Genomic DNA, 21,142 nt, shown 5'->3' on the forward strand with positions numbered 1-21,142 from the left:
ATTTTGTCAGCTCCCCAAGATCAGCAGCATTGGCTGAAAGGTATACCATTCAATGCCATGGTGGAAGTAGCAGCCACCAAAACAAACTTGTCAATGAATGTCCTACTATTCATCTTCCTAATAAAGAATCTAGGACAGTGGATAGAATTGGGAAGTGCGTATACGCTTCATCGACCCTCACACTAAGGTCCTTGAATTACACGGCACATTTCACAAGACTTCAATGAGATCTGATGAAAGAACTTTCATATACTCTGACAGGAGCAGTAGCTGAAGGGGTTAAAGAAAAGGCAACTTCTCAGCTAGCAACCCTTGATTCTGTTTGTAATTCATCTATGAGGCTCATTGCACCCTCAGCTGACGGGTCTACGAGGGCAGCAGATTCAGGCATACCTATTAGGAGACATGCCTGGATGCACTTATTTGAATTTGTGGAGCCATTTAAGTCTTCTTTCATCAATGCTCCATTTGATGGAACATCCCTTTTGACCCTAAAATTAAAGATACCCTGGCTAGATGTAAAAAGGATGGAAAGACCCTTTCTGCTGTGGGTCTGCACTTTTCCACTCCTCAAAGGTCTTACTCCAGGAACCAGAGAAGTGGGAAGCTATGGTTCAAAAAGTCCCAGGGACCTTTCCAAGACTCATGTGGCAACGACTTCCCCTGGGGCAGAGGGGGAGTCACAATGGAAGACGCCATGCTTGAGGCAGAGGTGGCCCACAAAATCAGGGTTCCAGGGACTCTTTCCCTGGTAACTCTTATCAGAGCTCCTGAAAGGAGGCCTGATTGCAGTCCTCTGGAGGTAGTCAGAGGACGATTATCCCTGCACTTACCTGCCTGACTCAAGATAACAATGGACAATTGGGTGCAAAAGATCATCACCAGTGGTTACCATATCCCTTTTTCAGACAAGCCAAAGGAATTGAACAGAATCCCAGATGTCCCACCCAGTCACAGGGATGCAGCAGTCTTAGAAGTTCAAAAACTGCTCAACAAAAGAGTCATCCAAGCAGTCCCATCAGACCAGATAGAATCTGGAGTCTACTCAAGATTCTTTTTAGTGCCAAAAAAAACAGAGGACTGGCGACCGATTCTGGATCTCAGCCAGTTTAACAAATTGGTTCAACAAATCAAATTCCAGATGGTCACAATTCAGTCCATACTTCCGTTTTTGAAAAAAAGATAATTGGATGTGCTCATTAGATCTTCAGGATGCATATTACCATATAAAAATGGACAAGCGATCTAGAAGATTCCTGCGCTTCTGGCTGGAGCCAGTCATTACCAGTTCAGAGCCCTGCCCTTTGGGCTCACCACAGCCCCCAGGGTGTTCACCAAATGCATGGCAGTGGTAGCAGCTCACTTCAGACTGCAAGGATTCTGTGTGTTTCCATATTTAGATGACTGGCTTCTCACTGCTCCCACGAGGCATCTACTTTTAAAGGCAAGAGACTATGTTCTTCTAATGTGTTCCTCCTTAGTTATCACTATAAACTATGAAAAATCCCATCTAGAGCCAACTCAGCAATTGGAATTCATAGGAGCAGTGCTAAACACGAGTACAGGCATCACATTCCTTCTCCTATAAATAGTTCAAAGAATCAGATCACAAGTCAGTCAGATTATTCACAGCAAAAGGGTGACTGCAAGGCTGTTGCTACAAATGCTAGGATCAACGTCAGCTTCCATTACTCTAGTTCCCCTGGCAAGATTCCAGATGTGGATTTTTCAGTGGCTCTTGGCGTCCCAGTGGTCATTATTGAATCAGCCAATGTCCCATCTGGTATTAATCACCAACTTGTGCAAGAGAGACCTGAGTTGGTGGGTTCATTGCAATGAATTATGTCAGGCAGACTCTTTGTTCCTTTTCAACCCCAGGCCATAGTGACCACGGATGTGTTCCAGATAGGGTGGAGAGGCATTATCTGGGAAAGACGTCCAAGGCACTTGGTCCCAGGCCAGCTAGAGGCCAATTTACACATCTATGTTCTAGAGATGAGGGAAGTGCTCTTAGTGTTGCAGGCATTCCAAGATACCCTACCCTCGGGAATGATTATGATTCAAACAGACAACATGGCAGTAGTCTGGTACATCAGTAAGCAAGGGGAAACCACATCTTACTCTCTTTGCTGAGAAGCACTCAGAGTATGACAATGGGCGATTTCATCTGACCGCTTTCTAGTTACAATGCATATTTCGAGGAGCTCCAATGTGATTGCAGATAAATTTAGGAGGACATTCCTAATGCCTCACGAGTGGACTCAGTCTGTTGGTCGCAGAAAAGATATTCCACCTCTGGGGCCAGCCCTGCTGCAGTCTCTTTGCATCCCACCTGAACAAGTGCAGCAGCTACTTTGCCCTAATTCCTCCTCCGGGGGAGTCACTGAGGGACGGTCTTTTTCATGATTGGCCACCCTATCTACTGTATACCTTTCCCCCGATTCCTCTGATATCTCAGTTTCTAAAGAAAGCCAACAGGATGAAGAACAAAATAATTATCATTGCCCCATTCTGGCCTTGTCAGGTCCGGTTTCCCTTTCTTTGGCCTCACTTAATTTGGAAACCTTGTTCACTGGACCCAGATCTAGACCTTTTCTCCAATCCGGATGGTGTACTTCATCCAAATCTGCCAAATGTCAAGCTCACTGCTGGCTTCTCCAGTTCCAGTGATTGCCAGGCATTTGCCTCTTACTTCCCCACTTCAAAGAATTGTTCTAACCTCCCACAAACCTTCGACTAGAAAGTTGTACTCTAGTAAATGGCAAAAATATTCAAAATGGGCTTTACAGATGAATCTCAATCCCTTTTCAGCACCAGTTGATAAGGTCCTAGAGTTCTTAACATTGCTTTTTGAAGCAGGAGAATCTGCCTTGATCATACAAGTGCAACTAGCTACAATTTCAAATTTTCATAATAGTTTGAATGACACAACATTAATGTCCCACAAACTCTGCAGAGCATTTCTAAAAGGAGCCTTGATGCTCAGACCCCCATACAAAGACCCTTCTGCACCTTGGGACTTGAATCTCGTTCTTCAGTCAGTAATTTGTTCACCCTTTGAACCTGCTGTGACTTGTGATCTGAAGTTTTTTATCTTGGAAAAAATTATTGCTGATAGCTATTACTTCCACAAGAAGGCTTTCTGAGCTACAGGCCTTATCTTGTAACCCCCCCCATACTTTATTTTTCACAAAGACAGGGTTTCCTTGAGAACAAACCCTACCTTTCTGCTTAAGATAGTGTCAGAAACCAATATCAATCAGACGATTCAACTCCCAGTTTTCTACCCCAACTTCTCTAACAAGGGTGAATATTGTCTTCATTTATTAGATGTACATAGAAAATTGCGTTTTTACCTTCACAGGACAAAGGAAATCAGAAAATCGGACTAGTTTGGTTCCTTTTCTTCTGCTTCTATGGGAAAATCTGTTTCTAAAGTTACTTTATCAAAACGGCTTAAAGACTGTATAACTTTCATTTATAACAAAAAGAAAGTGCAACTACTGGAACCCATCAATGCACATTCAACCAGGGCAGTAGCCGCTTCTGCAGTCTTTCATTTCAGAGCTTCTATTGATGATATTTGTGCAGCGGCTACCTGGGCTTCCTGTCATACCTTTATTACTCATTACAAGCTGGATCGGGTCTATAGGGGACGAGAGTCCTTTGGCTTGATGGTACTCAGGAATATTCTTCCGTGACAGCTCCCTGGATTTAGGTAGCTGGGGACTCTGTCTGACAAGTCATGGATTATGTGAAGATTGACAACATCAGATAAAGAAGTTATGTCTTACCATAACGTTCCATCTGTGTTGTCGATCTTCACTTATTCTTGACATCCCCACCCTCCTTCCCCCTGCCCTTTGGTTTCTTGTTGGAACGGATCTTTCCCAAAAGATTGAGTCCTTCCTTTTAGGAACACAGATATGGTCTCTGATCTGTTAATTCCAGTCTCTCACTATTTTATGCAAACTCGATCTGAGGTAATTTTGTGAGGAGCATTATGGGTAAAAGCTTAGCTCTAGAGTTTTGGAAGGCGCGAGCTGGAATAACGTCTGAGCTGGTTCTGAGATATGGAACCGATCCCACAAGTCAAGGATAAGTGAAGATTGACAACACAGATGGAATGTTATGGTAAGACATAACTTCTTTTTTCTTTATGTTGGCAAGCTAGAAGGGCAGTATTGCCTGTGCTAGAAATATTTGTATGTAAAACCTAAAATGGGAAAACAAAGGCCCAGCAAAAGGGACAGATTATAAATATTGCTCTTATAAACTTAGAAACTTTATAGTTTGCTGGTATTAGCTCCAGAGTTTATCACTGTTTTGCACTCTATAATCATGTAATTAGACTTGTCTATACGTCTGCTAAATATTACAAGCAGGATGTACAGTCCAGGCACAGGACAGGATTTGCCACAGCAGCTGAGTTTGTTCTCCCTAACTCAGTGATCTGGCTATAATTACAGAGTTTGTTTTAGCATGCATTTTCTGAAGGATTTAAAGTCTGAAACTGGAGTTTAGATGTGTATATGTGTGTGTATATGAGAGACTTTCCACTGCCATGTGTTGCCAACTAAAGTATATTATCAGAGTCCATGTAGTACAGATGCGAAGTCCATGATCGCGTGTTTATGTAAAGAAACTAGCGTGGGCTGACTGTGGCAGTGTCCTTATTTTATGACGCATATGTAATGTTTCTGCATTATACCTAGTTTGTGCATAATATTGTCATACTGCAGCTAACTGTGCCTTGATGAACTACCTCTGAAGTTTTGGACCCACACTCTGTGTTCCGTCAAGCTGTGCTTTTTTTTTCCTCACTGGTTTATTTTTGGTGTCTCAACTTTATTTGCATCTTCACATTGAAGCTGTATAAGCTGTATTGCAGTATGGTTGTCAATTTAAGCTGTCCAATATTGTAATGGTATCTGATTTTGGGGAGGGGGGGGGGGCAAATGTGTGTTTGCATGAGGTACTACTGAATAGGAAAGTTTTAGTGGTGTTAACAGGAGCACAGCCATGAATCACTGCGTACATCTTTTGGCAGTCTTGGTAGGTCAATTCATGATTGTATTGTAATTACATTTAATTTCTTTTTGTGTGTGGATAATGTAGTGGTTAACTTCAGATCAATTAAAGACTTCTCTGGTTATTTTTCTGAATGGTAGGAATTGTGTGTGATGGGAGGTGGGTCTGTTCGACCTCAGCACAAAAGGAGCGGTAGAGTTGGTGTCTGGGATATGATTTCCAAGTGTACGTTATGGTAGAAGTAAAATCCTATATTGCCCACTATAAAACTCTTCTTTAATTGTATTATATTGTCTGTACAGTGTCAAATGTTTAAGGTGATAAAGATTTGGAATCAAATTCTGAGGTCCTGACTGGAAGCTCTGGCCTTATAGCAACCTTTGTATTTAAATACCCTATTGGTACTGTGTACAATCCTTAATGAAAGTCTAACATGCGGTTTGTAAAAGTCGCCCCCAGTGTATGTAGTTTATGTGCTTTTGCTGCATCCTTTGGACTTTTTAAAATTATAGCTGGTCTTCATTGTTTTATTGTGTGGAAGTTTTGCTTAGTGCACCGCATGCTATACTGGCCAATGTCAATTTGTTATCGAGTTAACATTTTCAGCTGACAGTTTTTCTGTTAAGTTGTAATGTGCTGTGGGTATATTGCCATTACTGAAAGATCCTAAAGGTGTGGAGCCAAAAGCAAATGTGTACTGCAGTGAAGTGATTTTGCCAGTTTGTTTTTTTCTCACTAGCTATTTATGCTTCATTGATTCTTGTGAAATATTCATGATAACTTGCGCTGAGAACTGCGCCTCAGTGCTCTGTAGCAGTTATCTTGAAAGATTTCAGATTTGAAGTGTATCAGCTGTATTACAGTAGTTCTGTGGTCACTTAAGCTGTCTTACACTGCAGTGGTACACCTGTGTTAGGAAATGAATCGGGTGTTTGCATGAAATGGATGGTATCACTGAGTAGGAAAGCTATGTATAGTGACTTGATTTGTCTACTGAGCTGCTTGCTTAAATGTTTTTTATCCTGCTGGGCATACCACCAGGGTGGATTGTTTTTTTCTGTTTGTTTTATGGTTAACCCTGGTAAGCAGAGCTGTCTATATGCCTCAAGTATGGTTTTACAGGGTCTCTGAACAATTTGGCATAGACAACAGTGTCCTTTCGGTTTGAGAGGGCTTGAAATTTTGCCAGCTTATCACATAATAGTAGGAAGTTTACCTTAAAATGGTTCAACCTTACCAGAGTAGACATTACAGTAGGCTGGGTGCAGTATTCTCCCATACTAGTTCATAGGTTGGTACTAAACTAACTGCCTTTGTGGGCCATTTTAAGCCTAGCCAGTTACCCCCTGTGAGAATCAAACTCTGTACCTTGTGTCTGTAAGGCAAACTCCTTAACTATTACACCCCCCCTACACTTACTTATGTTCCCACCCCTAGTGTGTATTTATCAACAAAAGCACCCTGGATCCAACGGTCCAAGTCCAGCAATCCCTGGGCCTGCAAGTTTGGGGTAGTATAGGATTCCTTGTTTATAGTCAGGTAGTCACCCATGAATATGGCATTGGGTTGAATGGTGAGGAACTCCAGTAAAGTGTGTGTTATATGTTCCCGAGTGACAGAGTTGGACCTAGAGCTTGCAAGGGTATGGCATGGGACTTTCCTATGGTAATTTGGACACAGATAAGTGTAAGCACATCATTTTGTTTAATTAGTCTTGAGAGTTATCTGTTTTTAATGTAAATTGAGACACCTGCATCTTTACTCCTTGCCTGTGCAGTAGTTGGTCTAAATGAGTTAAAGGCATTGTAGCCCTGCACTGCTGGGATGTTCTACATTTCTTTAAACCATATTTCAATAACTGCACAAATTTCTCCATTCTCCACAGTAGGGTGAGCTTGGAGCAAGTACAGCTTCTTGTTTAGATTCCTGGGATTGAGAAATAACATCTTTAGATTTTCTAGGGTTGGCTTTGCTATCCTGGAAGGTTTCCGTTTTTCATTGACTAAAAAGGCAAATGAGGGAAGACAACATTTTAGCCAATATCTGAAAGCATAGATAGGACAGGTGTGGACCATCCTTGGCAAAGCAGTACTATATCCCCCCATGCTGACAAATATTGAGTACATTTTCTATTGTGGTCAGCAGTCCACAGTGCTTGCTTTTATTTTACTAAATATTGTGCTCTCTAGAAGTGACACCAAAAACTAATCCAATCAATCATGTTTTCTTCATATTATAGCAGCATCCTTGGAGTAGGTCGAATGCTACTCAATCCTAGGCTGTTACAAGCCCAGGACATGTAATCCAATAATTCCTTCTCTTGTCAAATAGTCCAGGAAAATACCTCTTAAATAATTTACCCATATGGACTGAATCATACTGGTACTTACAATCCAATGACCTGAGTGCATGTATGATCTGGTGGATCTTTGCCACTTACAGGTAACTCAGGGTGACTTTCTCCTTAGTCTGGTGAGTGGGACATCTATATGTCTGCCAATGGATTATCTACTGAACAGAATGTCAGGTTGTGTGGTGGTTTGTGTTATGATCTAAGAAGTTGAGGTTCCATGAGATGTGGATGTTATGTGTTGGCGTGGGTACATTTGGGGCTGCTGAGGACATTTGTTCTAGTTGCAGTGTCATTGTGCATTTTTGCATTATACTGATTGGCCATCATGGCATTTTGCATTATACTGTCTGGCTGTTATGGCATTTTGCATTATACTGTCTGGTCATTGTGGTGTTTTGCATTATACTGTCTGGCCATTGCTGCATTTTGCATTATACTGTCTGACCATCATGGCATTTTGCATTATACTGTATTCAGTTTGGGTGGTGAACTTCTGTGTAAATGTGTAAGCTGACTGCAGATTCCCAATTCCTCATCAGACATGATGCTGGAAAAAGTTGCTGCCACTGATGTTTTAAAGCTTTTCTGATGGATAACCAATCTGTGACTGAAATATGAAAAGGTGACCTGTGCTAGGCTTCAACATGCCTGGACTATTAGGTGTAATGGCAGCTATAAATCTTATCTGTTTTCCTTTCCCAGTAAACAAAAAAATACACTGAACTTACACTTACTAAGCATCCAAGGAGCTTTTTTCATGCTTTCCCGCTGCTTATTCCCATCTTTCTCATTCTATCATGCAGGCTGTGACTGAATCTGAGTTGTCGCTGGGCTCCACTAGCCTTCTCCATGCTGCATGGCTTTGAAGTGCATGTGACGATCATACACATAATTTTCATGTACTGAGAAGACGTTCTGGCCAGCAATGAGCTCTTGGGCAGTCAGTTCATTGATGGCATGTTTACTGTAAAAATGTAAGTTTGATTACATTACTTGAATTCAGTAAGCAGGAGGAATGTGCATTTCTGATTGTATTGTAGAATGGAGTCTACACTGAAATGAAAACATATCTTAGGTGCACAGCAAAAGGTGGCAAAGCGTGCTCATCAGGAAGAGGCGCCGCAGCTGTCAGCAAGTTTAATGGCCTTCCTGACTCAGTAAGTAAAAATCCATTGTGTGTAACTGACCATTAAGTTTAAATCACAACAGCAGTGTACAGAGCTCCAAGTTCCACCTTATAATTGTGTCCTACGTTTGGAGGCAACGCTATACCATATTCTTACTTTCCATTCATTACTGAAACTCACCTTTAACATCCTTGGAACTGTATTAAGTGAACATACAATGGATGGATTTAGGAAGGACCTTTTGAGTGGGAGTTCAGTGCACATGTAACAAAGATTTTTCAGACATGTTATTGTCAGCTTTGTAGTAATTATCTCCTTTGCCATTTGTCATTGGCCTTGTATTCTGCAGACAGAACTTGTTTTTTTCTAGGGAGAACTGTGGAGAACCATAGAGCTGTTCATATTTTGTGTAATGAGTGGGTATGGCAGCATCAAGCTGGCAACATTTCAGCACTTATTTTACTGACAGTAAACATGTGATTGCTTTAGTGATGTATTGTGCAACAACATATACTAAGCGGGTTCTCTTCAGCAAGCAAGCTGAAAAGCCTTTAAATCCTTTGGTACCTGCAGTGGTTTCAGAAGGACACAACACTATTGGGTAAGTTTTTTAGATTGTAGAAAGCTGCAGTAGTCCTTTCATCATTCAGAAGTAATAAGATTATTTGTTTTAGGCATGTCATGGAACTGTCAGAGTCTGTGGCAGCAGCAAAGCTGGGAGTTTTAGGCTTGTCATGGAATCGTCAGTACCTGTGGCAGCAGCAGAGTTGGGTGTTGTAGGCATGTCATGGAACCATCAGTGCCTGTGGCAGCAGCAGAGCTGGGTGCTTTAGGCATGTCATGGAACCATCAGTGCCTGTGGCAGCAGCAGAGCTGGGTGTTGTAGGCATGTCATATGTCATAGAACCATCAGTGCCTGTGGTAGCAGTAGAGCTGGGTGCTTTAGGCATGTCATGGAACCGTCAGTACCTGTGGCAGCAGCAGAGTTGGGTGCTGTAGGCATGTCATGAAACCATCAGTGCCTGTGGCAGCAGCAGAGCTGGGTGCTTTAGGCATGTCATGGAACCATCAGTGCCTGTGGCAGCAGCAGAGCTGGGTGTTGTAGGCATGTCATATGTCATAGAACCATCAGTGCCTGTGGTAGCAGTAGAGCTGGGTGCTTTAGGCATGTCATGGAACCATCAGTGCCTGTGGCAGCAGCAGAGCTGGGTGTTGTAGGCATGTCATATGTCATAGAACCATCAGTGCCTGCGGTAGCAGTAGAGCTGGGTGCTTTAGGCATGTCATGGAACCGTCAGTACCTGTGGCAGCAGCAGAGTTGGGTGTTGTAGGCATGTCATAGAACCATCAGTGCCTGTGGTAGCAGCAGAGCTGGGTGCTTTAGGCATGTCATGGAACCGTCAGTGCCTGTGTCATCAGCAGAGCTGGGTGTTGTAGGCATGTCATGGAACCGTCAATGCCTGTGGCAGCAGCAGAGCTGGGTGTTGCAGGCATGTCATTGAACCGTCAGTGCCTGCGGCAGCAGCAGACCTGGGTGCTGTAGGCATGTCGTGGAACCATCAGTGCCTGTGGTAGCAGCAGAGCTGGGTGCTTTAGGTATGTCATGGAACCGTCAGTGCCTGTGGCAGCAGCAGAGCTGAGTGCTGTAAGCATGTCATGGAACCATCAGTACCTGTGACAGCAGCAGAGTTGGGTGTTGTAGGCATGTCATGGAACCATCAGTACCTGTGACAGCAGCAGAGTTGGGTGTTGTAGGCATGTTAGGGAACCGTCAGTGCCTGTGACAGCAGCAGAGTTGGGTGTTGTAGGCATGTCATGGAACCGTCAGTGCCTGTGACAGCAGCAGAGTTGGGTGTTGTAGGCATGTCATGGAACCATCAGTACCTGTGACAGCAGCAGAGTTGGGTGTTGTAGGCATGTCATGGAACCATCAGTGCCTGTGACAGCAGCAGAGTTGGGTGTTGTAGGCATGTCATGGAACCGTCAGTGCCTGTGGCAGCAGCAGAGCTAGGTGTTGTAAGCATGTCATGGAACCGTCAGTGCCTGTGTCAGCAGCAGAGCTGGGTGTTGTAGGAATGTCATAGAATCATCAGTGCCTGTGTCATCAGCAAAGCTGGGTGTTGTAGGCATATCATGGAACCGTCAGTGCCTGTGTCAGCAGCAGAGCTGGGTGTTGTAGGAATGTCAAAGAACCATCAGTGCTTGTGGCAGCAGCAGAGCTGGGTGTAGTGGGCATGTCATGGAACTGTCGGTGCCTGTGTCATCAGCAGAGCTGGGTGTTGTAGGCATGTCATGGAACCATCAGTGCCTGTGTCAGCAGCAGAGCTGGGTGTTGTAGGCCTGTCATTGAAATGTCAGTGCCTGTTGCAGCAGCAGACCTGAGTGGTGTAGGCATGTCATGGAACCATCAGTGTCTGTGTCGGCAGCAGAGCTGGGTGTTGTAGGCATGTCATGGAACATCAGTGCGTGTGTCAGCAGCAGATCTGGGTGTTGTAGGCATGTCATGGAACTGTCAGTGCGAGTGGCAGCAGCAGTGCTGGGTGTTGTAGGAATGTCATAGAACCATCAGTGCCTGTGGCAGCAGCAGAGCTGGGTGTTGTAGGCATGTCATGGAACCATCAGTGCCTGTGTCATCAGCAGAGCTGGGTGTTGTAGGCATGTCATGGAACCGTCAGTGCCTGTGTCAGCAGCAGAGCTGGGTGTTGTAGGCATGTCATTGAAATGTCAGTGCCTGTTGCAGCAGCAGACCTGAGTGGTGTAGGCATGTCATGGAACCGTCAGTGTCTGTGTCGGCAGCAGAGCTGGGTGTTGCAGGCATGTCATGGAACCATCAGTGCTTGTGTCAGCAGCAGATCTGGGTGTTGTAGGCATGTCATGGAACTGTCAGTGCCTGTGGCAGCAGCAGTGCTGGGTGTTGTAGGCATGTAATGGAACCACCCGTGCCTGTGGCAGCACCAGAGCTGGGTGAAGGACAACTTGCAATCAGGTAAGGCATTCTTGCAGTGGAAGGGAATATTGTATTTTAGTATGCACACTTTCTTATTACAAATACATCTGGCAACACTTGCCTCTTAGCACATTGCAGCAGTCATTCTGACTAGCCTCCCCCTTTCTTTTTAGGTATTGTGATACTGTGAAAGTACCGATGAGAGGAGCTGTTCAACTAGATCTCCCTGGAGAATCAGCTGCAGATCTTTAAAGTCCAAACAGATTGATTACAGCTGAACCTGTGAGTCAGGAACCAGTAGCTGTAATTCCATCTGGAAGTCCTACTGAATGTGTGGAGGACTATACTACATTCAGTAGCACCTGTGACAGCCTTGATATGATTGAGGTGGAGACATGCAATGTCCTCCAACAATATCGTCTTTGGTCAAGTGCTGTGACAGAAGTGGACCATGCAACGACTGCAGCAGAGTATATGCAGCTGTCTAAACATTCTACCACCCACACTGCAGTTTGTAACAGCACAGATGATTCCATCAGAAAATATTATGACATTGGCTTGTATAAATGTGGTAATCTTATGGATATGGATAAAAATGACCTGAGTTCCCTAAATGTTTCAGAGGGTATTCTGGAAGCCAGTAAAACAGAAGATTCAGTCCACAGCTTCTGCGTGGATCCAAATTTGCACACTATTCCCAGAGTTTGGGTGGGGTCTTCTTTGGTACATGCTTTGTCTTCAACATAGCTAGAAAGTGTATGCTGGTCTCCATGCCTATGACTGATTGGTCTATTGCGATTAAGATTCTACAATGATATAACAAGTCAAAGGACCATGGAAATGCACTTGCAAAATCAGAGGCATTTCTACAAGTGTGTGAGGGTAAGCTGCACACATATTATCAGTGTATTGCACAGAAAGATAAGAATTTGCAGGAATGCACAGCTCATGCCTTGAAACATATTGTGTGGATAATTCTTCTTTTTATAAGACAGAATTTGCAGCTTTGTGGAAAACTAACGTGCACAGGAAACTTTATAGCTTCGCTGGAATGCATGGCAGAGGTGGACTGTACTCACTGACCATTTAAGGGAGGGTCCGCGAAATGCACTGTACACTTCAGCACAAATTTGAAATGAAATTATTAACCTTATTGGGTTACAGATTCAGAGAAAACTTTTAAGTAGAGTTAAAGGGGTAAAGTTATACAGTGTAGTTGCTGATGGAACAACTGACATCTCCCATAAGGCGCAAGTGACTCTGGCTCTATGTTATGTTCATAGAAGTGATGGAAATATAGAAATCCGTGAAGACTTCATTGAATTTGTTGAGGCATATGACACCACAGGAAAAGCCTTAGCTGACCTCTTTCTACAGAGACTCACAGCTTGGGGTGTGCACAAAGAGCTGTTGTGAGGACAAGGCTATGACAGAGGAAGCAACATGCCTGGCCATTTTAATGGTGTACAGGCAAGAATTTGAGTTCTGTTTCCAGAAGCTGTGTACACTGCCTGCAAAGCACACAACTTCAACATTGCCATAGTTCATTCATGTGCAATGCGTGATATGGCAAACACTCTCAACACTTGTAGGAAAGTTATTTCCAAGCTAAATTCCTCCACTAAACATCACAATGCTTATTTAGCCCAACATAAGGAATTTATACAGTTGCCATGTGAGTAGGAATATGAAAATGAAGACAAAAATTCCTCACTTCAGGCACTGGCAACAGCCAGTGGGTGAGTCAGGCTGATTGGCTGCGCAACTTCAAGAATAAATATGTTAGCCTTCTCACCACTTTATATAATATTGCTGAGTACAACAAAGATACTGACAGATGTCTGTACTCTGTTACAAGATGTGATTTCTTTGTAGCTCTGGTGACAGTAGGGCTGTACTTGATATAATAAAACCACTTCATCTGTATCTGCAGCAGGAACAAATTGACTTGATTCAGGCTTGTAAAGAAGGAAAGTTTGTTGCTGACACTCTTCAGGCAATGAAATCAAATGCTGACAATTCTTTTTCAGAATCAGCTGGCAGAAGAATGTGTTCCAAGGATCTGTGGAAGGTAGACTCAAAGAAGCAACATTGGTGCTTCTGACCCAGAGGAGTACTATCAAAGGAACACATTCATCCCATTCCTCGATCATGTCATAGGCAAAATAAAAGACCAACTTATAGAGTTTTACCCATGTTTCATTGCACAGTATCTGGTGCCAAACAGGCTGCATGCTTTGGAAGAAGATGAGAAAGTGGAGGAATTGTACAACGCATATAAGTGTGACTTGTCAGATCTGTCCAGATTCAAAAATGAACTTCAGCGATGGGTGGCCCAGTGGTGAGTAGTTGTATGGGACAAGCTACCAACAACCATCCTTTCAATCCTACAATAGTTGAACTCTGCATTTTATCCCAATATAAACAGTACATTGACAAGTCTGGCCCTCATGATAGACTGATGCCTCTGCAGAGTGGTTATTCAGTGTTCTACGACGCACTGACACTTGGCTATGCAACACTATGTCTGATCTACGTTTAAGTGGGTTGGCCTTGATGCACATACGTAATGACATCGATATTGATATCACACAGGTGGTGAAAGACTTTGATCTAAGAAATGATCGCCAGTTTAATTCTTTCCTAGGTGATACAGCAAACCCTCAGGATGATGGCAGCTGGCTACTCATGGTTGGTTGTACACTGTTATGTGCTTGACCATATGCTGCAGATAGGTGGCCTCCTCTTTGGACTGGATTGAGGGCTGCTTACTGCAAACGGTTTAGGCTGCTTTTGTTAAATACAAAAATCAGAGCAGTCAACAGCTCCCAGCACAACTTAGGTCTTACTGTCCACTGTGTGTGAGAAGTTTTGTGTGAATGGACCATCCGTGGGATTGTCCATTTTGTGGTACAGGGGTTTGTTGCAGTGAATGGTTCAAGCTGGCATCTCCTCTTGAATAGGCTGCTTGCTGTGAATGGCTTATGTTGCTATTAAATGCACCAAAACCAGAGCAATTAGTAGTCCTGCTCATTTCTACTTGTGGTGATGATGGTGTATGTGTGTGTGTGTGTGTGTGTGTGTGTGTGTGTGTGTGTGTGTGTGTGTGTGTGTGTGTGTGTGTGAGTGTGAGAGTATGTGGTGCTGGTAGTAGTGATATACGTGCATGGTGGTGGTGGTTTGTGTGTGTGATGGTGGTAGTGGTTTGTGTATGTGTACTGGTGGTGGTGGTGTGTATGTGTGTTTTGGTGGTGCTGGTGGGGGTGGGTTATGTTTATTGGTGGTGCTGGTTTTTGTGTGTGTGTGAGCTAGTGCTGGTAGTAGTGGCTTATGTATGTGTGTGTGTGTGTGTGTGTGTGTGTGTGTGTGTGTGGTGGTTTGTGTGGGTGGTGGTGGTGTGTGTGTGTGTGTGTGTGTGTGTGTGTGTCTGTGTGTGTGGTGGTTTGTGTGGGTGGTGGTGGTGGTGTGTGTGTGTGTGTGTGTGTGTGTGTGTGTGTGTGTGTGTGTGTGTGTGTGTGTGTGTGTGTGTGTGTGTGTGTGTGTATGTGTGGTGCTTGTTGTAGTATGTGTGCATGGTGGTGGTGGTGGTGGTGGTGGTTATTGTGTGTGTTTGTGGTGGTGGTGGTTTGCATATGTGTATTGATGGTGCTGTTGGTGGTGTGTATGTGTGTTTTGGTAGTGCTGGTGGGGGTGGGTTGTGTTTATTGGTGGTGCTGTTTTTTGTGTGTGTTGGTGGTGGTGCTGGCGGTAGTGGTTTGTGTGTGTGTGTTTGTGTATGCTGGTGGTTAGTGTGTGTGTGTGTGTGTGTGTGTGTGTGTGTGTGTGTGTGTGTGTTGGTAGTGGTGGTTAGTGTGTGTGTGTGGTGATTTGTGTGCGGTGCTGGTTTGTGTGTGTGTGTGTGTGTGTTTATGTTGTATTGGTGGTGGTTTGTGTGTGTATTTTGGTGTTGCTGCTGGCAGTTTGTGTTGGTGGTTAGTGTGTGTGTTTCTGTGTGTGTTTGTTGGTGGTGGTGCTTAGTGTGTGTGTTGGTGCTGGTTTTGGAGATTTTTGTGTGTGTGTGTGTGTGTGTGTGTGTGTGTGTGTGTGTGTGTGTGTGTGTACTTCTGTGGGACTGGCTACCCTGATGTAGTACAGGGGCTTGTTGCAGTGAATCACTGCTTCTAAATGGCAGTTAAGGGTGATTATGGACATGCCTAGGCTCAATTTTGGTGGGGTGAAATGGATGCTGAGAGGGTGGGGCATTGGGATGCATTGGGAGGCAGGGCAGCAGGGATGCATGGGAGGAGGAGTACCAGACATTGGAGTACAGCTTGAAAAAAAGCTGCCTACTCCCCTACTGCAAAGGGACCGCATATAGCCTCTAATATGAAGGAGTGCCTGCCCCTTGACACACCACCACAAGAACTACTGCATTGACTTAGGTATACCCAACCATGTCCCTTCCCCACTGATCATAGGGAAGTGGCTTTTGCCACACTCCCTGGAACACAAGGTTACCACATTGGAAGAGCCACCACAACTATCCCTTCCAGGCAAGCTTTCTGACATAAATTTGGCATCTGTTGACCTCCTCTCCAACTTTTCTATCTTCCCAAGCTGCTAATCGATCTCGGATCATCTGTTGCAGTCAGAGCTTTATCCTTCTGTGCCACTGAGCCAGGATCTCCTATACCCACTCACTCTCCAGGATACTGAGCTTTTAATCAGATAACATACCATTCATTGTATTATGAGTAATATTAGTGTTCTTCTAATATAGCTGTTCTGTACATACTCCTGCCACCTCTTTTTTTAATATCTTCTGTGTCTTTTTAAGTCCCGCCCATCTTTGTCTTTTTCACACCCATTTCTAACTTATGAGTTTCCTCTACTCATTGTATCTTACACCGTCCAGACTACTGTCCATCACTTAAGAACTTAGTTCAGCCCTACTCAAACACAGACCACTAAGATCCTCCAACAAATTACTACTTACAGTAACTAAACCTAATAACTGTCACAGCAATTCTCTATTCTCCCACCAAATATCCAAGTCCTAGAATGCCATACCTCAAATGAAACTAAACACTAGCAATACATCCAAATTTAAAACACTGCTTAAGGAGCACTTGGATAACACCTGGCTCTGCTCCTGCACTAACCCAGGCTGATCTATTCTGTCCATCCCTTTTCTTTCAACCATAATTATCTTTTTTCTTTTTGTATTCTAAGTTGCTTTTTTCACCATCCACCAAATGTCACCTTCTCTCTACCTACCTCTAATTCACTACTCCTTAAATCACTTTACACCTACCTCAAGTCTTTCATATGCATCTTCTTTCCCTCGCTATCAACTCACCTCCACACTGCCTTGCTGTCCCTGTTTTAAGTATATGTACCTGTAACATAACATCTAACATCTAATTTTTTTTCTTGCCTCCTATATCATATATGCTTTTCTTAATATTTTCCTCCTAAGCCATGACATTTCACCTAAAAATCTGTAATTTCCCTATGATGGTACAATTTACTTTTGTCAGTTTGTTAATTAGCATTTTTTTTCCTACTCAGAATATTCTTATAGCAATAACCCACGCCTGGGTGTGGGTAATGCTGGATTTACCCACGGTTGGCGTGGTTTGGTCCCGAGGGTGAAGCCCGAGGGACCAAACAAAGCCAACTGTGGGTAAATACAGCATTACCCACACCCAGAAGTGGGTTATTGCTATTATACCATGACATTATTTAAGAAAAGAAACTATTACTTTTCTTAAATAATGGCATAGTATAATGCCTGTTTGCTGCCCTTCCGCAGATGTCTGGCATCCGCGGCAGTTCTGATGTACTGCGCGCCTGTGCAGTACATCAGAGCTGTGGAGCAAAAGCGGAGAAAGCAAGATCTCCATTGCTTTTTTAGTGTAGCTATGTTAAATGGGTTTAACATAGCGAGACAGCTTTAAAATAAGCAATGGAGATGTCCGTTGCTTATTTTAAAACTGTCTCGCTATGTTAAACTCATTTAACATAGCGAAACACTAAAAAAAAGCAACGGAGATCTTGCTTTCTCCGTTGCTTTTTTTTAAAACCTGTCTCGCTATGTTAAATGGGTTTAGCATAGCGAGACAGCTTAAAAATAAGCAACGGAGATTTCCGTTGCTTATTTTAAAGCTGTCTCGCTATGTTAAACCCATTTAACATAGCGAGACAGTGTTTTAAAAAGAGAGTTATACTAATGGAAAAAAGTCCGGGCGACCGGACCTTTTTCCATTAATATAACTCGATTTACAACGGGCACGCTGGCCAATCAGCATGCACGTTTTGGAATAATAGTGGGGGGGTCATGGTATAATACTCTGTATTGTATGGTTTGTTAGATATCTTTTTGTTTTTGTCAATTAGTTGTTCAGCTTACTTACTGCCTATATTTCTTGTATTATCCTGTAATATGATTCTGGTATTGTATTGTAAAATTGTGTTTTCTTGTATTGTATTGTAAAGGTATGTGTTTCTCACATTGTAATGTAAAATTGTTATGCGTTTTCTTGTATTGTATTGTAAAAGTATGTGTTCTGGCATTGTCTTGCATGAATTTGCATGTAATGTTTTTTTATAAAGGAGCTTTTCTCCCCGGGCCTCTGTAGAAAACAGGCCCTCTGGCCCAGTTGGAGATCCCTGATAAACAAATGGAAAATAAAATAAATAAATATTGTCATTCTTCTTGAAGAGATTTCTTGTCTTTCCCATTCGATTTTCTTCCAGTGTTTTTGCACTGAGTATTTAAATATAACTCCTAATCTCCGAAACTCTGCATGCAGTTTTAAATGTTTTCCCTGCCTTTGTGTTGGTTTCCTTTCCTTTGTTCATCAGCTGGTTCTAAACCTTTCACAGACATCCATTTATACGCCTTCTTAAATTTCTGTTTAGAACAGTTTTTGTTGACAAATATTGGACAATATCATGGACTTCTTTCTACAGGTTTTTGGGTGCTCTGCCTTAAGTTGTTATGCCTTGAATCTGTTTTTCGCTTCTGAGCATGTATCTAGTTGAAATGGAGGATTTTCTTGTTTTCTTGTTTTTATTAATACTAAATATTGTGATATGAAACTGATTATCTAAGCCTCCGCTTCTTCAGGTGTTATTTTTGCTGACTGAATAGAACACTTCACTCTAGGTCTTATATTTTGTTGACTGCATAGAACAATTCCATCTCTGACTGCAAATTGCATGTTTTGTTTAATTTCAGTTTTGACCATCTGGTGATAACTGTGTTTAAATCCTTCTCTTAGGCTGTTGAAAGAAAATGATTGCCATCATCATGGGATTATTTTGGCAGAATTCTAGTCTATATCCTGCTTTGTTTTATTACGCCAAGGCGAGATTTGTGGATTATTCCAATTGCTGTCTGACTACCATCTTGGGCATGCCAGTTGCCCATCACAGATGTAATATCTTTCTTGCTGTTTTTCCTGAAGGTGCTGCAGATTCCCATAAAACCAGTCAACTTCCTCCTCTTCCATATCAGTACTTGGACCATAAGATATTACCGCTGTAATGATGAGCTGCTTGCCTTGGACTCAGATCTGCACCTAATGGCTAACCTACTGACTGTATCTAAATTTAACTAGCTATTTTTTGCACCTTGTAACAATTTGTCTTCCACACCTAAAAATTGCTTCAGGTCTGTCCTGTGCTTTCTTTTTTGGTATTTTTTTAACTTTCCTTCATGCTAAGAACTGCTTCATGACCGCCCCATACAAAATGAAATTTCTTCCATGTTTGTGGCTCTGTTAACCTACTCTAATCCTCTACCCCCTGCTACCATTTGAAAAAAAATGGGTAATTTTATAAATCTTGTGTCCCAAGTGGTACTTTCCACAAGGTAAGTGTGATCTTGGAGTTGGTTGTATAACTTTGTGGATTTCTTCTTCCTGGGAGTCCAGTGAAAATAAGGATTTTCCAATTGATCAACAGTTGGATAACAAACGAAACAAGCTAACTAAATAATTGCCATACTGTGATTTACATAATATATTGATTTCCAATTGAACACAAGCTATTGTAACCAAGTCTTCTCAGAATAAGAACCAGCACTGGGATTCAGAAACATTCTTAGTGCAGCTGCGTTATGCCTTCTGCAGGTAAGGCTTGTATTATGATGTGGTCTGAAATTAACTATCAATTAACTATGTGGAAATTTGCTCTCCATTCTACTGCTAATAATAATAAAAAACATCCCTAGAAAAAAATCACAGCAGATCAGGTGAAAGAGGAAATCTTGCAGATGTGACTAGGAGTGAGATGAGGAAATAGATGAGCGCAGAGAGTGTACGTCTCAGGGTAAGCACTTGCTTTATATTGAAACAATATGAGAAAACAAGCAATCCACATTAAAGGGACCTACTCTAATTTTAAATCTGTTTTTTTTTTAACAATAAAAAGGGATTGCATTGTATAGCACAATAAGAGAAAGGGGTCAGCAAGCAGGGGAAAAACACAAGGGAAATGGAAGGTGAAAATGGCAGTGAAGGAAGCTAGGAAAGGTGTGTGTATATATACATATAGAGGAACAGATGCCCATTTATTTACTTACCTTTTTGGAGAAGAGAAGATGGAGAATGCTGTAAGGGAAGAAAAGGACATGGCAAGATAGGGATGTTCACAAGGAGGGCACACTTACAGACATGAAACAGATACAAAGACTGAACAGGAAACTGCTAACACACTGTATGGTACGGTATCAGTGAAATTATTAACAGACAGAAAGAAGATGGCCACTGGTGATGGGGAGGAATGGACAACAAATAGAGGAGAGCAGTGACACACAATACCCAAGGAAAGGTCAGACCACTTTCCCCACTTGGGACTATTTAAAGTGATGACAACAGGGGACAGGCAGTAATGTGACTATGCTAGGTGCAAGAAGCCCCTTTCTAGGTGACCAATGTGGGTTTCTAGCTGCATGTCTGTTGGCTTTCCCACCACCTCCACCATCTCTCTCTGTGGGTGACATGTTGCCACCAGAGGGAACAATGATGATCCCATCCAGTGAAGCACCACCATAGGTGGCAGTTGGGCACATCTAAGACTTCTGGGGTAGCTGGACTGGCATGGGGATGGCAGATACTGTAGAAAATGCAAACATAAACAGAAATAAAATGAATAAATAAAAAAAAGATAGCAACAAGGCTATACTTAGAAGACTGAAAAAACACAGGCATCACACTTACGCATGACATTTGTTACCCATACAATGCATGACCAAGTAATATTCAAGCACTAAAATATTGTATATTGACCTGTTGCCAGTTTCTATCTACAGGTATAGTTTTAGATGCTTTGGTATGATATTTTGGCAGGACAGCAGTGAAACAAGTAGCGGCCCCTGGTGTGTGTGTGTGTGTGTGTGTGTGTGTGTGTGTGTGTGTGTGTGTGTGTGTGTGTGTGTGTGTCTCATTGGTAGCATATTGATGCTTTTCTACTTCTGTCCTAGTATATTGACCTTCAGTAAGATATTATTTATTTATTTATTTATTTATTTATATTTGTTGACTGGGAGTGTCCGACTGGACGTAGGTCCATTTTCAGTGGAGGCCCGGGGAGAAAAGCTCCTCAGTTAAAATAAACAGACAATAGTTACATTGGATTACATAGCGATTAACAATTTACATAGCAATTACTTACAACATATTTACAGATGAAGAACAT

At 42.6% G+C, this 21,142-nt stretch overlaps 1 protein-coding gene across 2 annotated transcripts in view; it reads left to right on the top strand.

The window, feature by feature from the left end:
• Positions 1 to 21,142, top strand: part of LOC122811330 (hemagglutinin/amebocyte aggregation factor-like) — a 97,727-nt gene that overhangs the window by 3,956 nt on the left and 72,629 nt on the right. Inside the window, exons 2-3 of one of the 2 annotated variants that reach the window (XM_044083099.1) lie at positions 8,425 to 8,541; positions 18,724 to 19,575. In XM_044083099.1, coding sequence (XP_043939034.1) covers positions 19,563 to 19,575 — 13 coding nt within the window. In that variant the 5' untranslated portion in view covers positions 8,425 to 8,541; positions 18,724 to 19,562. The remainder of the gene's footprint in view (positions 1 to 8,424; positions 8,542 to 18,723; positions 19,576 to 21,142) is intronic. The other variant, XM_044083100.1, reaches the window with a different exon arrangement.

This window comes from Protopterus annectens, chromosome 9.part0 (genome assembly GCF_019279795.1).
Source record: "Protopterus annectens isolate FY-2018-M chromosome 9.part0, PAN1.0, whole genome shotgun sequence".
Lineage (NCBI taxonomy): Eukaryota > Metazoa > Chordata > Ceratodontiformes > Protopteridae > Protopterus > Protopterus annectens.